The sequence below is a fragment of the Rhipicephalus sanguineus genome, chromosome 11 (assembly GCF_013339695.2).
Source record: "Rhipicephalus sanguineus isolate Rsan-2018 chromosome 11, BIME_Rsan_1.4, whole genome shotgun sequence".
NCBI lineage: Eukaryota > Metazoa > Arthropoda > Arachnida > Ixodida > Ixodidae > Rhipicephalus > Rhipicephalus sanguineus.
In genome coordinates, this window is record NC_051186.1 from 80,871,843 (window position 1) to 80,889,473 (window position 17,631).

At 45.4% G+C, this 17,631-nt stretch overlaps 1 protein-coding gene across 11 annotated transcripts in view; it reads left to right on the forward strand.

The window, feature by feature from the left end:
- The window catches only part of LOC119375196 (GRB10-interacting GYF protein 2), a 676,837-nt gene that overhangs the window by 613,799 nt on the left and 45,407 nt on the right, over positions 1-17,631 (forward strand). For 4 of the 11 annotated variants that reach the window (XM_049420360.1, XM_049420363.1, XM_049420367.1 and 1 more), the window contains exons 16-18: positions 3,635-3,751; positions 7,154-7,228; positions 17,096-17,179. In XM_049420360.1, coding sequence (XP_049276317.1) covers positions 3,635-3,751; positions 7,154-7,228; positions 17,096-17,179 — 276 coding nt within the window. Of the gene's footprint in view, positions 1-1,324; positions 1,565-1,700; positions 1,848-3,634; positions 3,752-7,153; positions 7,229-17,095; positions 17,180-17,631 lie in introns of all 11 variants that reach the window. The other 7 variants (XM_049420362.1, XM_049420361.1, XM_049420364.1 and 4 more) reach the window with 7 other exon arrangements.

Below are 17,631 nucleotides of genomic sequence, written 5' to 3' on the forward strand. Positions count from 1 at the left end.
TGCAGTTCATTCTAATACATGCCTGCTCTACGTGCTGAATACGCATACATCACAAAGAGCAGCACTTACTCTTTGTGATGTAACTCAAGTTTTTAACTGTGCAGTGACTTGAAGATGTTAGTACAATTTCAAGAGCTCTTAAATTAAGGTCCTGCTGTACGTAAAGGTGTATGTCGAGTTGTGTCTGATCAGAACAAATGACTGATTGCGGCGGGGTTGGAGCAGCCATCCTCCGCTGTCTTCAAAGGCAACCTTTATGCTTGGTATTGCGCGAGAACTTCAGCTCTTCCTGGCTCATTTCCTGACCAATTCGCCTGTGCTTTCATTTCATGGTACAGCATCGGAAAAAATTTTCTACGATCGCTAATCCGTATAAGAGTAAAAAAGAAGGGATGACAGCAGACAGTCCATTGAGGTTTATAAACATTGACATGGACCAGCCTGCGAACACTTGCAGTGTGCGATACTGATCTTGGCTTTACTACAAAGAATCTGCTCCAAAGCCCCAAAACATTTAATTTGTCTATTCTAGAGTTCCGAAGCAGCTGTGCTGCTGTCGCGAAGAACTGTGACGGAAAGATCTTGGAAAGGTCACTCGTGAAGTCTAAACTGACGAGGTGGTCATGATCATTCTTCAGCTTGCAGAAAGGTGTTTTAATGTTTAACTATTTGCATCTTCACTCGCAGTGTGAATGAAACAAGGATAATAGTAGAAGAACAATGCAACACGAGCGCTGATTTGCAACTGGAGGTTTTATTCACACTAAAAAGACCACACAAATTGAAGAACATGCACATGTGCACACCAGGACTGCCCTTTCTATCAACCATGGTGCAAAAGACGAGAAACAGATACAGCAGATAGAGGTGATTAATAATTACATATGTCAGGAAATACAGTAGACTCTCAATAAACGAAACTCTCTTAAATGAAATTGCTGCTTAAATGGAACAACTGCCTCTAACATGATTGGTCTTGTGCTTGAATTCTGCACCCCTTTTCATCTCTCAGTAAACGAAACTCCTGTTAAATGAAACAGATTTTCCTGGTCCCTTCAGTTTTCGTTTAACAGGAGTCTACTGTAGTTGTTTCTTCTGCGGTGTAATGCAAGTGATGCCATACTGGTGTACTTATTACCATATTTATTTCCAGTCACCCTCTGAGATGATGATCAACACAGGTGCCAGATGTCTGTGTGTTATGGTTTGCATTGCCATCAAAGAGATGGCGCCACTGGCGCACAGTTTGTGTTTGGTTGATGGCCGATTTAGAGCAAATGTGGGCCCTCTTGGAAGGTTTGATGAAGTGCGTGCGTGTGTGCAGGTGGATGGGGGATTAAGCCACGCCGAGTGGCTGGTGAACTTTGAGAGGGAGCTGCATCAGTGGCAGAAGTGGCAGCAACAGCAGCAGCAGCAGCAGCAGCAGCAGCAGCAGCAGCAGCAACGGGGCACAGGCGACCACCAGCCACTGTCGGCCTCCACGCAGTCCCAAACCAGCGGAATTGCGGAAGATGTGGAACGCCTGCAGCAGCTCACTCTGGCCAATACCAAGCTGGACAAGGAGGTCGGTCGCCCCTCGTTTGAAATCTGAGTGTGCATTAGTTGGGTGCACTTAGAAGCAGCTGTGGTGCCCTCTTTGTAAGTGGACGTTTTGAGGCCGTTTCAGGGACGTTTCTGTTTGTGTGTGTTTCCCCCTCTAGGTGTCCCACTACAAGCAGGTGCTGTCCCAGACCGAGGACATCCTGCAGAATCTTCAGCGATCGGTCGAGGAGGAGGAGAAGCGTTGGCACGAGAAGGAGGAGGGACACCACAAGGAAAGGCTACTCTGGCAACAGCAGCTTGCCCAGGTAGGTCACATCTCAACAGGTGTCGCCAAGTTTTACAAACATCCCGGGCTTTACAACGGCTGAGCGCAGCTGTCTAGAGACAATGCATCGAAAAGCGCGAAATTACACACGGCCCGTTTCGTATGACTACCAGCATCGTGATGAGCTGATTTACTTTGGAACTGTCAGAAAAAAAAATCTTGCTCTCAACAAGTGACATGAAATTTTCTATGTCTTTAAAACGACATATTGTACTAGAAAAAGAATTGCATACTTGACATCAGCATGCAAATATACATAAACTCCAACTTTCATCAAAATGTAGGGGTGTGCGAATATTCCAACTTTCGAATATTTTTCTAATAGTGTCTGCTCTATTTGTTTGGCAAGCCTTTTCTGGTACAAACAGACCATCAACCTCTCGAATTTCTGAGTAGAACAAAGCTAACAAACGGGAGTGTGATGAGATGGAGTTTAATGTTGCAGGACTACTGTTCCCACATAGAGTATATAAAAGGAAGACGAGACGTGGGAGCAGATTTCATGAGTAGAGTGATGTGAAGTAGGTGAATTAGTGAAGTGAAACGTGAACTATGGAACCAGTGATCGTGGTGACGTGTGAACAGTGTGAGGTGAAGTGCGGACAAAATGTGATTGAAAGTGCGTGACAACGTGGTGGAGTGAAGGTGAGACGCTGGCTTCTTCGTGCTACTTCGAACTGTGCCCTAACAGACAATGCCCGCCTCTTCTCTTGGGGTTTCACACCTTGGCTCGGCTCGCATGCCACGAGCCCTTCCCGGCCAATCGCATGCACGGACGTGGCAAGGGTGCACACTATCGGGGGATTTTCCATGCCTCACACACCATCTAAACATTCCATCACTGGACGCGTGTGTCGTGCCCCTTTACACATGACAGAAAAACTTTGAAAGCCATCTTTTCAAAACGATTTTTTTTTTTTTGCTTCCTGCTTCACTTGTTCTGCTGATTTCTTCGCGCTCACCAAGTCTATTTACAGTTCTGTTTTAACAAAGTCACATCTGGCACGAAAGTAACTTCGTTATATGCGGAAATTCGTTGTAAGCATGCATTCACAACACTGTATCTATGACAGGACTATTTTTCATTTACTTCGTTATAACCGATAATTCGTTATATCTGTATTCGTTATATCGAGCTTTGAGTGTATATTTCTTGAAAAATAGTCCAAGGCATGACACTCTTGCTTTTCCAGTATCACCTCGTTGTAATTAGCTAATTGACGAGTTGCACGCAGCCTTGATGCCTGTTTCATGGTCATCTCATAAGAAATGAGAATTAAAAAAAATTGTGTTGCAATTAAAAAAATATGTGCATGTTACGCTCTCCATCATACATCTTAGAACACACAGTGCTTTGAACGAATTTCCTGTCGTATTTTAAAGTGACTCGGGCTTGGAACAAAACCAGAAGAAGAAATATATCGTACATCAAAATGCTGTTTGTGAAATTTGTACAGTATGAATGTTTCCAATAAGTGTGCCAATTTTCATCAAAATCGGTGAAATAAAGTTCTTATCGAATGCCACGTCCCCCCCGTATGTGAAACGCTCTTTTTGATTCACAGCTGTCTGTCTGAGAACATTATAGTTGCGACCACTCAGTGCAGTACGTAGCATTGTCAGTTGCCTAGTTTCTAAAAGAAAAAAAAAAATCTGGAACTTGGTCTTCGTTGGTATTTTGCAAACACTGCCAAATAGTTGTCTGCCTGCCAGTGCCACTAGCGTACAGTTCGATGGTTTTGAATGAGTGGCCCTTGCATTGCGTAGGCCCAGGCTGAGGCATCGCAGCGGAAGAATGCAGGTCCGACGGAGCGGGAGAAGCAGCTGGAGGAGCGCTGCGCGGCCCTTGAAGCGGACCTCCGGCAACTGCACGGACTCCAGGAGGTGGGTGGTGGTGCACTCTTGTCAGGGCTTCATTTTGCAGGCTCTAATTTTGGCCGTGTGACCACTCTTCTTGATCAAGGAGTAGATCAACAACATCTGTTTCTTAGCTTGCTTGACAGGAAAATGAAAGGTTGTACAGGAGGAGTAACAGATTTTGCCCGGTGTTCCACTTCCATTGTCATGAGCAAACTTGGGAAAGGGGACCGGAAGGCTGTGGTTAGCTCTTGGTTTTGTCAGCAATTAGGCTTTTCTGTTCTTGTGTTGATGACTGACCGCTCTGGCTTCAGAATGCTATCACTGCAAATCACCCCAGCCCTCTTGTAATGTTGTGTTGGGCCTTAAGGGTATTGTAAATAAATAAATGATAGTAACTAACAAAAAAAAAATTTAAGCCCTTCCTTCAGGTATGCTTTTCTTTTGGTTCCATCTGTATGATGGTAAGAGCACATTAAGAGGATAATGGAAGATGCAGCGCAAGTGCTGACTGTAAACTGGCAAGGTTATTGCTGGAACAAGTCAAAATACCAAAAAACATATTAAAAGTCACTGGGACCGCAAGAAATCTTCGAAGAAAGAGGGTTTTCAAATTTACAGACAGAATAAAAAAAAAATCATACTTTTTTTATTCACTGTTTGTCAGGGCGGGAGCAGTGTGATGTCTGGAGAAAATGAGAATGCTGCCCTTAGCACATTGTGATAAATAATTTTAACTCTATCTGTTCTAGATCGTGTGATATCACTCTGACAAACTAAGCAAGTGACCCAGAAACATTGCAGATTCAGCTCATGCATGTTGCATAAAAACTAGGGGTGTGCGAATATTCGAAATTTCGAATATTTTTCGAAATGTGTTTGTTATTCGATTTGATTCGCACTGGAATTTTATTATTCGAACTATTCGAACTTCCCAAAAACAAATACAGTCAACGTCCAACTGAAAGTGCCCCCTTCAGATTTTCAATATGCTTCACCTCATTACACTCCCGTAATGCGACAAAGCTGTCTTTCAAGCTCCGCTATGGCCAAACTTTGCCAAGACACAGTCAACGACCGATTGGAAGTGGTCCCTAAATTTTCAATATGCTTCACCTCACCATACTCCGGTATTGCGGCAAAGCTGCCTTTCAAGCTTCGTTATAGTCGAACTTTGCCAAGACACAGTCAATGTCCGCTTGGAAGAGGTCTCTAGAGTTTTGATATGCTTCACCTCATCACACTCCGGTATTGCGGCAAAGCTGCCTTTCAAGCTCTGCTACGGTCGCAAATGTATCAACTCAAGAAAACGCGAGTTCCGACATGGAGATGAAAGAGGCTCAATTAATGCTGTTTTGGACCTGAAATTTGGGCAGGAAGTCCAAAAAATCAGAAGCCGAGGATTTTTAGCATTCAAAATTTTAGATGTTCTTATATATCGACGTCTACGAGGCAGATTTGGAACTCCGGACTTGAAGGGAGCAGACCCTTTTCCGCCACATCAATAGTGCTTCCACAGAAGTTGAAAGAGGATGAGAGGCTGAGGAAATGGCATCTTTGCCCATCACATGTAAAGTGTTGTCGGCAACATTTTGGTTGCACCAAGTCATGTACATAAATAGAATTCGGCCTCTACATTGCCTCATTCTTGATAAGACAACTATGAAACACCACGCCGCCAGTGCTTCATCAATGTAGTGAAAAGAAGCACTTTCATGTTGCTAACTCATAAGAGTATGCTTAGGAATGCTCTGTAACTTTTTTTTCTGCAATTTCGCTTTGAAGTACAGTCTACTCTCGTTACAACGGACCATCATAATCCGGCAAAATGAGTCCGTTTTATCCGAAGTCCGTAATATCCAAACTTCGCGGGGGGGATTGCGTTACCGTGTGACGATCGCTCCGATTTCGCTCAGCAGCAGGCTAGTTCTGCTGGTGAACGCTGAGTGCATTAGCAGCAGGCTAGTTCTGCTGGTGAACGCTGAGTGCATTCGCCAGCATGTTTACAAAAGACTTAATCACTAGCAACGGTTATTAACAAAATTGCAGCGCAGTGCCGTTACAGTAGATGCAGGGACGCCATGTGGCTCCTGCTCAGCAATGAAGCTTAGCCCGATAATAAAACGTTTCTAGTAGGCTTTTTCATACGCTCCTTTTGATCGGCTTCGAATAAATTCTTATTTGTGAGGACGGGAAGGCATATCTGCTGAAGTGGGGACGCCTATTGCCGGGAGCGCAGCCCCCCCCCCCCCTTCCCCCTCCGTTCCAAGGATCGCCGGACGGCCCCAAGTTCATCTGAGAGTTCTGAATTGAGCAGCACCAAGGCACCTCTCGCATTAAAATTCTAATTTGACAGCAGAACTCACCTGCTCGGAGCACCGGAACGTCTTGCTTTCAAAACATAGGTCGCGATGTCTAACAACGTTACTGCAATGAGTGACGAACATCTAATACAAATCACAAACTTTTTATTTACAGTTACTTTGAAAAGAAATTAGTGATCAGCGATTGGCGAGCACCCTTAACGATGCTGTTATCACTTTGCGCCGCATTTCACTCAGCTGCAACACTTCAACACTGCGATGTCCGCCTGCTTCTCACCGTGAGCGACCGCGTTTACTATCTTGAGCTTGTCGGTCATCGATATTTGCTTCCGCTTTCTGGAGGCCATTACCTCAAAATTTGCGAACAGACAGAACAGTCATGCACGGGAACACAACGACAAAATAGCGTCAACTAGCTACGTCCGTGCATAACCATAGTCGCCAACGTAAACGTGCTCTCAGACTGGCTTGGCTGGAGGCTTGGCTTGGCCGGAAGCCACCAACGTTGCCAGCTGCCATTTAAAATTACCGTGGCTTTAGCTCGCGGAGAGCGGCGTGGTGAAGTCTGTTATCAGCCCGCGTCAACATGGCAAAAGTCCGCTTTATGCGCCCAATTGCGACAAAAAGTGCCGGTAATTTCGTCCACTGTAGCCGATAGTCCGTTGTATCGCGGTCCGTTAAAACCGAACTTCGCTCCATTAATTTAATACACAGACCAAACTTAGGCTGAATAATGGTCCGTTGTATCCGAAAGTCCGTTGAATGCGGGTCCGTTATAACGAGCGTAGACTGTATTTGAAAAATATTCTAGAAATATGCGAGAAATATTCGAAAAATATTCGATTCGATTTGCACTGACACTTCGATATTCGAATTCGCTTTGCACCCAAAATTTTGCTATTCGCACAGCTCTAATAAAAACTCCACTACAGATGACATATCGATCTTATAAGGACTAAACTACGCTTTACACGTGAAAAAAATAACTGCAGACTTCGATAACGTCATAAGAAAAACGCGGAGTGATGCTATATTACCACTTATTTGCATGATTTGCAGCATCTTCTTGAGCACCTTCTTCTTGTCTTTGCTTCTCTGTGTGCAGACGACGTCCGAGGTATGTGGCGTGCAGTTTGCCTTCTCCTGCATTGAGCGGACATTGCCCAGCATAGTGAACGAGGTAGTATGGTTCAAGCGTGTGCGTGCCTGGTTTGTGGGACACCAGCAGCAGCAGTGGCCTGCGGCATATTTGGATGGTTGGTCGGGGCCGGGTGGCATCGCATGGATTGTGATGGCTGCTAGGGGACAGTAGTAGTAGCACATTGCACAGATGTCTCTGAAGGCCCGTCTTGTCACGGACGATGCCTGTGTATGCTTATCTGAAAGGCACACACCATGGGAGCATGCAGGGGCCAGCAGTAACGTTGCCAATAGCTATCGTATGCTTATCTGGCTATGGTGAAATTGCGAATCATGGTGAATTGCGAATTTCGCTGGTGGTCCTACTGCACCATTTTGCCATAACTGCACCTTACTGCGCCCATTCAAGTTCAGCTTGCACCAACCGTGCCAAGCTTCAGTGTTCTACCTGCTTAAACGGTAGTCGAGCGTTTCTGGCCCAAAGTATTCTTGGTCTAGTACCAAACACGCACAGCTTTTTTGTATTACCGCGAAACCCACTCTCCCTCTCCATCTTTCCACCGATGAGCTTTTTCTCATCATAGTCGGCCTCACCAAAGTATGTGCGTGTGATCTCATTGCCCGGAATTTAAGGTACTTTGTTTTCTGCCACAGTGTACACTTCCAGCTGATAGTCGGTGTTTGTGTTGTTCTGTTCTCTTGTGCCTGTGTTCGCATGTCTTACCTTCTTTTATGATGAATCATCTGTGTACCTCGCAAATACTTTCAGCCTGTCGTTAAATGAACGCAGTGCCATCTCTTCTATGTGGTCTTGTTGCGAGATTCGCAACTGTAATGGCTCGCTCACGCTAGTGGCATGACAGCTCGCCGTTTGCCGTTCTCAGGCTGCCGTGCGCAAGCGCCTTCGTTCGCGCACGTCTGCCGTTCCTTGCCATTCTGGGAATAGGTCCGAGACCCATTTTCGCGCTGTTCTCCGGCTGCCGGATAGAGACGTGGCCAATCAGCGACGGAGGAGCTACATCGGCACGCCGCGTCGTCTGCGTCTGCCGCAGGACGCTTCGAGCTGCTTGCTTTTTGCTCTGCGTTTCTCACGCTAGAAGTGAGGATGTCGTCTGCGTCATTGCCAGGCATGGTTCCAGCAGTCAATAGAGCATTTTAGTCTGTCCGGTATTAAAAAAACCATCGCGTGAAACCAGATGATGTGTCACCAAGCTGGCGCCAAGTCAAGTGGAGCCAGCTATGGAGGATTTAGGAACAACTAGCAAATGCATAATCTGTCCTCCGAGATTTCGGAAGCTCCCATCTCGACTCGCTAAGCCTACAGCATCGATTATTTGAATATGGTTCTCAAAAATGGTGCCAAATCAGCACAAACACATTGCTGTCGAAGCTTAAGGGGAGAGGCTACCTTCGAAGGGCAATTTTTTTGTTTGTTGAGATATCTTAATGAAATTTTCAGGATAGAGTAGTAGCAAAGCGATTTGATTAACCACAGAGTTTTATGCAGCTGTGTTAACTGGTTCCCAAGTTACAGCCATGTGTCGAAGTAGTCCACATGGGACCCTTAGTCAGGGCCTGGAGATGTTAGAAAATGTGCTAGCACCGTAAAATTCACTATGAAGCTTCCTGGATGGGTACCTTAGGGCAAGACAAAGCCCTTTTTTTAAATTTCTTTGCTAAAATTTTTAGCACAGCACTGAATCTAGTGTTGCTCATTAGGCTTTCATCAATGAAATTTTAATTAATTATAACAAATTACTGACGCCATATATTGAAAAACGGCTATGTCTTGCCCTGGGAAATTTGTTCAGGTGCATAATAAAAAAAATCTGATGGAAATCAGATGAATGGTTCTAGAGAGATCTCTCGGCTAAGCAGCATCACCAGCCAAAAATGTCATTTCGAGATATTGGGCTTCGAAAGTTTCGATCACGTATCTTGGTCTGAAATGACCATGTAGATTAAAGAAAATGCGTTTTTATGGATTTCTGTCCTTTGCCACCTTTCCTGGCTTTTTTTTTTTTTTTTTCGTACGAGTCGGGGTTGCGATCGCCGAGGTTGATTCGAGACGCCAAGCTCATTTCAACTATGCATTCACGTGCCACTGGTGCACGCTGGAGATACGAGCGCTGACACCGTCGATGCAATCGTCTTTACCGATACAGAGGTTGCTTCACTGTGAAAAGGGCCATCATAATCGTTGTTGGAAGTGCGCTTGACCACGATAACAAAGTTAATATAAAGATTCAGCGCACGAACTCACCGAACGTGTGTACCGCGACTACCGGCACGTCCGATAACAAATCGATCGCGGGCACATGACACTTCTTAGTCGGCGGGAAGGATGCGATATCGTAAACACTAGGCTTGTGCGAATAGTAAATTTTAGGTCCGAAGCGAATTCGAAGCGAATAGTGATTTGGTCGAAGCGAATGTCGAAGCGAATTCGAATAGTTTATGTTACATATAATACAGAAAAATGAGCATATCTGTCAGGACTCAACTAACCAGCGCAATATTTTTAAAGTTGAAGAAGGCATAGGCATATGTCATTCTTATTGGTTCAAAGGGAAGTGGAAGCAACTTTGAGTAGTAGCACGATTTGGCCTTCGGTAGAATGCAAGTGATAGCATGTAAAATATGTTACGTTTTAAAATTTACTATACTGAGAGCATATAAGCTGGTATAACAAGCTTTTAAACTTAAAGAATGATTAATCGATGTGAGGGTAACACAGTAAAACCTCATTAATTCGAACTCGGTTATTTCGAAATCCCGCATAATTAGAAGGATTTCTGTGGCCCCGTATTTTTCAATGTAAATTTGAGGGGATAATTTGAAGCGGCGGTCAGTACCAGCCCGGTTAATTCGAAAACTTTAGGTGCCATGTGCCTATTCCCGATCCCGATTTAGCCACAAATCTGCAGAAACGATGGCCCTTAGGAGCCACAAGGCAATGCAGTGTAACAATACTAATGAGTGACAAGTTGAGCACCTGAGCCTCGCTGCTGCCAGCGCAAGAAAAAAACAAAACAAAAAGCGGTCTCGTGGTCAGCTGAAATGTGCGCCTGCGGAAAGATCTGCTTCACTGCAACACAGCAGTGACACATGGACAGCATGACGCATGCTTCTCTCAACGTCAGTGCGTCATGATTTACCCATTCTTTCTGGGAAAATAGAGAAATTAATAAAGGGCGGTCTGACGGAATTCGCGATGTATGCGAACCTCCGATTGGTGGTTGTTCTGGCAATTTGAGCACTTGCACTGCTGGCGGAGCACTTGCCTACAACGCCTACTTCGAAAACTCAGTTCGAAAACTTCAGTGATCATCTTTTCCACCTAGAACACATCGCGAATTCCGTCACACTGGTCATTATTAAATTCTTTATTTTACCAGAAAGAATGGGTGAACGGTCGCATCATGACGCGCTGACGCTGCGAGGAGCAGGTGACATGCTGCTCGCGTGTCACCACTGTGTTGCAGCGAAGCACGTCTTCTATTCCCCAGGCACGCATTTCAGTTGACCACGAGACCGTTTTTTAGATGGCGAAGTATCTTATGGCGGAGTTCAATCCGGTGGTGGTGGTGGTGATGTGCGGCGTGACCACCCTTACTGCGCATGCGCATACCCTCTCCACTTCCCCTCCCCCTTTCCACTCTTCCTCTGAAACGCGGGCTAGACATGCCGAAATTCTCTCCTGTGCAACGCCGCGATGAGCACCAGCGCATCCCCTCCCCCTTTCTCTCCTCTCCTACGCTGCCCCCCTCTCGCACGCCTGTCGACCGCGTTCCCCGCTCGCCCTGTGAGAATTAACGGTCAGGCTAGAGGGAAGACAAGACGCGCGTAGTGTTCCTCTTCGTGTTCCACGACGCGAGGTCGGTAGGATGCCCAACGAACGCCAACGGAACGCGATCATGCAAGTGCTCCGGCTTCGCATCGCCTCATGGTCCCCTTTAGCGGGAAATGGTGTGATTTTTTCCTCCTTTTCTTTTTTTTGCGCTGGCAGCAGCGAAGCCCGCCGTTTCCCCGGTTTAGCGGCAAAATTGGGACCAGGTATTGCTGAAAAACAACCCTTATAGCTGCAAACTAGCAGGCACAGCAAACGACCACCTCTGATTACTTCCAGTAATTCAAAGTTCCTTTCATCCCGCTTTTTGTATGTTTGGTTAATTCGAAAACCCACCTAATTAGATTTTTCACAGTGCCAGTCAATTTGAATTAACGAGGTTTTACTGTGTGTTCATTTAACCTTGAAGTGGGACTTCGCGGCAGTGCAAATTTCTTCCTGGAAAGGTGTATTCACGATATAGCACACCTCCACTGCAGTGAAACCACCTTTACAGGGGGTTACTTGCGGTTTATATATGTCTATTCGTTCATTTCGAATACTTCGAAATTTCCTGGAATTTAACTTCGTTTCGAAGCGAATTCGAATACTGCAATATTCGTTCGAATATTCGAAGTGCTCGAATATTCGCACAAGCCTAGTAAACACGGTGTAGAGTTCAGGAAGTGCCGCGAGCGATAACGAAATGCGAAGCGTACACACAAAGGCTGGCTGCACAACGGTGAGGCTGGCACCAAAGAACGAAGCTAACACTAGTCGCAACAGATGACGCACGGAGCAAGCTTCGGAGAAGGCCATCGCGTCATCACGCGCGGCAGCCAATAGCACCCGCGCGTTCCCCCACTTTCTCGAGGAGCGCGCGCTTAGTCCAATCGCAGCTGCGCGTCGGGCGCGGTAAACTCGAAAACCCCTGCGAGCCCCCCAGTCATAAGCGAATCATGCTTCGGCCGCGCCACCACTCCTACCGCCGAGGGCGGTAAAGAAATGCGCAGGAATTCACGAACAAAACAAAACCAAGATGGCGCCGATCGGATTGAACGGCGCGGGAATGGTGCTCGCTCGAAGTTGGGATTGTTTCGACGCTTGTTTGGCCGGCGTAGCAGCTGCCGCTGCTCGTTATTACCCAATTTGACGTACTTTTACGATGTTTTAGGTGTTCATAATTACAGGAAAGGTCGTTTGTAATACGTAAAGCCCAAATATACGGTTTTTTCAAGAACAGAGTTTTTCGCGATTTTTCGATTTTCAAAGGGCGTGTCCCCCCTTAAGGGGAGACCCTGCTTCTGAAACATGTTCCTTGTTTTTGAGCGTATCATTATGAAACTTTCACAGCTTATGTATTTTTATGTGCTGATTTCAAACATGCAATTATTGTTCTAATACAATAGGTAGTTTTGAAACTATTAAATAGTATTTGTATTGTTAGGAGCAGGCTTTATTTCTAAACTGTGAGAGTTATCAAGCAAATCAGCCTATCACAATAACCTGGAATCAATGCTGTATGCAATAAGACAAGAATGGATGTTCTAGGCCCATTTGAACAAAAGTTATGGTATGTTGAACATTCCTAGCTTGATCCCAGTTTGACCGAGCTCGACATCGCTGACTTGCCAAGTGTTCAACGTAATATAAATTTTGTTCGATTGGGCCTAGAACATCCATTCTTGTTTTATTGCGAACAGTATTCATTCCAGCTTATTGTGATATGCTGATTTGCTTTATAACTCTTACAATTTATAAATAAATCTTGCTCCCAACAACATACATGAAATATTTGATATTTTGAAAACAGCATAGTGTACTAGAAAAATAATTGCATATTTGAAATCGGGACATAAAAATACATAAGCTGCGAAAGTTTCATAAAAATGTACTCAAAAACAAAGAAATATGTCTCCGAAGCAGGGTTCCCCCTTAAGGACATGAATCTAAAGCAAATGGAAGCATCATTTCGGAGCTTACAAGCTACAGAGCACACGGTGGCAACTAGGTAGATTCGAAGCGGACGACAACTGGTTTTGGCAGTGCGGCCATGTTTTTCGGAGGCACGAATGACTCGCTGGTCAAGCTTGCCGTGTGCGTGGGACAGCTTCACCGTGCCGTTGCGGCAGGCTTGCCGCTAGCGTGAGCAGGCCATAACAGAGATCGCCGCACCCATCGCAGCCTTGGCTTGTTTCTGGGTCCCCGTTGACACTGCAGTGCGCTTCTTGAGGCAGTATGCTAGTGAGTGGCACAGTTCTTGGATGTCTAGGCTTGTATTGAAAAAACTGATGACACCATCAAAACTCTACCCGGAAGACGCGAATGTTTTGAGTAACAGAGTTTATCTTGCATATTTTTGAACAGTTGGCTGCATTTTTGTTGAATTGTCAGCGTGCGGCAGCTGCACACGAGTGCGAGCTACGACATCACATTTTCCGAGGCGCATGCAGGGTGCACGTGTTCCTGTCCTCCTCTTCCCTTTCTCCACCTCCCCTTTCATCTGACTCTCTGCCTTTCACAAAGCCCTGATGCTTTACGCCAGCAGGGAACATTGTTCGCTGCCGGTGCCATTCGTAGTGGTTCTGAGAACAGAAGTGGGAGCTGAGCGGGTTGAGAGACGCGGGCGGCGGCTGGCACTGACATGCCTGTTTCAGGCCTCCATGCTGGAGCCATGTTGTGTGCCCGTGACGTCACGTGCAAGCGATCAATAGGTGCCTGAGACTGGGCATCATTGGGAACAAAGGACGCTCTACTCGATTTTTCTTTGTCATCTCATGTCAGTCTCGCTTGACATTTTGATGTTGCAACTGCACTTTTGCATTTTACGATTTATTTGCTGGTGTTTCTCGCAATTATATACCAACACAGCAGCGAAAAACAATGAAACAGCAGGCGATTGCTAGCAAATGCTTACACATCGTTTAGGCAACTCCCTGAGGGGATTCTGTATGAAATTTTTTTATTGTTTTTTAGAGATGGGTGAATGTTCAGGCACTTTGAATATTTAAACAAGTATCACAGCATTCGAATTCGCTTCAACACGAATTTAAATTATTTGAAACTTTGGAGTATTCTGAATGAATATTGTGAAGCAGCTGGAAAAAGCATGCACATATGGTTGGGATGTGCTTGGAAACCGAGTATCCTGCACTTTTGTGGAGCCTTTTCCCATCGCATGCACAGTGCCGCTCCTTCCCAGTTAAAACAGAAGCATGGGTGTCTGCACTAACCTTGCACAGCTCTCGTGAAGTCTGCGATCTGGAACAAGTTTCATGAGAGTTCTTTGTAGCACAGTTGCAAAGGAAACCTACATGAACCTTGCAGTAAAAAAAGCTTTTAACTTCTCCAAACCAGTTGTTCTGTCAAAATTTTATTAGCTGCAGATATGGTTTTAGAGAAAAAGGGGACATTTTTTAATTAGATAGCGTTAAAGAGCCTGTGTTGCAGAAAATGTGCTGTTGGCATTGGTGGCATCATCCGTGAGCAGAAAATCCTGATGGATGTAAAGAATAAAAATAGGGGTTCGAGTCTGAATCAAACCTGGGTTATCTGCAAGGCAGTCATGTATTCTTCCACAGAGCCACTCCACTGCTTAAAACTGCTTTGGAAAAAGACCAAATGCAGGCGTTATGAGTGAGGAGTCGCGTTAATGGATGTAATATTGCATGGCAGGAACGTAAAATTGTGCCATGTGTCACACCATGTGAATATAGCAACGAGTGAGTGGTTTAATGCGGTCCACCCTTTACAAAGAGCTCATTTGTAATTCATCATTGTCACCATCAGCCACAACAAAGTGTGCAGCTACGTATGTGCACACATTGCCTTACAGATGCATAGTGGGTACTTTGCAACTGTAATGGTGAATTAGGCACTAGTGGGTACTTTGCAACTGCAGTGGTGAATTGTGCTGTAGTGGGTACTTTGCAACTGTAATGGTGAATTAGGCACTAGGGGGTACTTCACAACTGCAGTGGTGAATTGTGCTGCAATGGGTACTTGGTACTTTGCAACTGGAATGGTGAACTGTGCTGTAGTGGGTACTTTGCAACTGCAATGGTGAATTGTGCTTAGTGGGTACTTTGCAACTGTAATGGTGGATTAGGCTCTAGTGGGTACTTTGCAACTCCTGTGGTGAATTGTGCTGTAGTGGGTACTTTTGCAACTGTAATGGTGAATTGTGCTGTAGTGGGTACTTTGCAACTGTAATGGTGAATTAGGCACTAGGGGGTACTCCACAACTGCAGTGGTGAATTGTGCTGCAGTGGGTACTTGGTACTTTGCAACTGTAATGGTGAACTGTGCTGTAGTGGGTACTTTGCAACTGCAATGGTGAATTGTGCTGTAGTGGGTACTTTGCAACTGTAATGGTGGATTAGGCTCTAGTGGGTACTTTGCAACTCCTGTGGTGAATTGTGCTGTAGTGGGTACTTTGCAACTGTAATGGTGAATTGTGCTGTAGTGGGTACTTTGCAACTGTAGTGGTGAATTGTGCTGTAGTGGTTACTTTGCAACTGTAATGGTGAATTAGGCACTAGTGGGTACTTTGCAACTGCAGTAATGAATCATTTTTCGTGCCTTCATGGTGTGTTACAGCACAGTTTACATAATAAGTAAGTGTTTCCTGCATTTAGGTTGCCCGTAAAACCACTGGCCTTATTTTTCTTCGTTATACTGCTGGTCTGGATTTCAGAGCTTAGGCAGGAGTGGGTTACAAGTCAGCACAACCACTCAATGCATAAAAATGGACGTACAGTAAATGCATGCAAAGAAATGCAGCAATATACCTTATATTAGGAAGATGTACTGTTACATATCTCGGAAGTGCTTGAGTTTAGAGGGCCTGAGAGACTATCCCACAAAACAAACATCATACAAAAGTTCACACAATCAAAGCCCATGCAGGAAACACTACAGTACACGCAATAAGCCATTCTCCTAATATGCTAAGAGTAAATTACAGCTTCATCTTTGCACATTATGTGCAGTCCTTAACCCTCACAGCAGTCTAGCCACATTGGTCTCAGTCGCTGCCGCAATAAAATGTTTTTACTCGCTAATCCGACTTGGCGCCCAAGTCCACTCGTAGCATTGAGTCCGTCGCCGGCCCTCTCAGCAAGATCCTGCTGCTGTCTACGTAGCTGTTGGGAGATCCTCCTGTCTTCTTTGCCTGTTCCCTGGCCGCCGTCGAAGCTGTCACTGAAGCTTGGAGGTTAGGTCTAGTCTCTTGCTCAGCTACTGCTTCCAAGTGATTTCTCTGTGGGTTGATCCCACTCTATCGTCGAAAGTGGAAGCATTGCAGATGCTCCAGGAAACACGAGGCTGCTGCGAGTGTGAGGAGCCTCACCCGGCTGTTGCCGAGATCAACAGCCACACTACGGAATCCTAGCACTGCATCCTCCAGATTCCGCACCCGCTGCCCTCGTCACTAGTCTCACCTTCAGTCACCGGTGTCCCACAGGCAATGACAGCTTCTTCTTCCTAAGTTCCCGATCCCGACCCGGGTCGCGTGTTATGAGCTGTCTTCCTGCCAATTGGGTGCGTGGACATGTCGTGCATACCATTTAGTATTTTTCCACTCCACTGCACACTATCCAGTACTTATCCCTTCCCATCACAACCCCTCACTTCTTCTGCATCGTCTGGCGCATGTCTTGTGCCCTTTACTCAAGACATATACGGAGAGCTATGACAAATGAACATCAAGGTTTATGTACATCGGAGCTATGCATTATGGATTCAAAGGTATGTAAATAAGGTGATACCTTCGGACATTAGTCTGCAGCTGCGGGGAGTGAATTACATTTGGTTATAGTGCTAAGTACTTTGCCATTATAAATGCTTTCCTTTTCAGGAAAAGCTGTGGCAGTCTTTGTGACTTTCGGGTCATACATTTTTCCTGGGGTAGTCCGCAACCAGAGTTTTTATTCGGCCTCTGTGCACTGTGTCAGAGTTTGGGAGCTTGTAGGTGCTGGAAGCAGGCAGACGTAATTGTTTCGCACTTGTTTGGTAAAGCTGTTGTCATTGTGTTCGCTTCACTACTGCCGCTCTACTGTTTCGTGCACCTGCTTTCAGATGCAGGCCAAGCTGAAGGAACTGCAGGCCAAACTGCAGGACGAGGAAGGTGAGAAGAAGCTGCTGGAGCAGAAGTACGACGAGGTGCGTGCTATTCTTACTTGCGATGTGTGCTTTCTCTCGCACCTGCTGCTATTGTATCACCTTTTGTTGTGCCAACCTTGTGCTTTCCCTTAACATTCTGAACTGTCTGCACGAGTGCCTTCATGTTAGAACTGGACATTGGGCCACCTTGCAGTGAGTGAGTGTGATGGGCCGTAGTGCAAATGACATTAACACAATAAAAACTTTGACCCGACACTCAAAGGCTTTATCTCATTGAAAAATGTTAACATACTGAGAAGGCACATTAGACACAGTATTTACTCAAATCTAAGCTGGCCTTGATGTTAAGCCGACCTCCTAAAGTATGAAGCGAGAAAAAGAGAAAAAGTTACCTTGAATGTGGGCAGAGTAGAAACCAAAAAAATAATCTACAGCACACATAAAACATAAACAGCGCCTACAATCGAGCCCATATATATATATATATATAT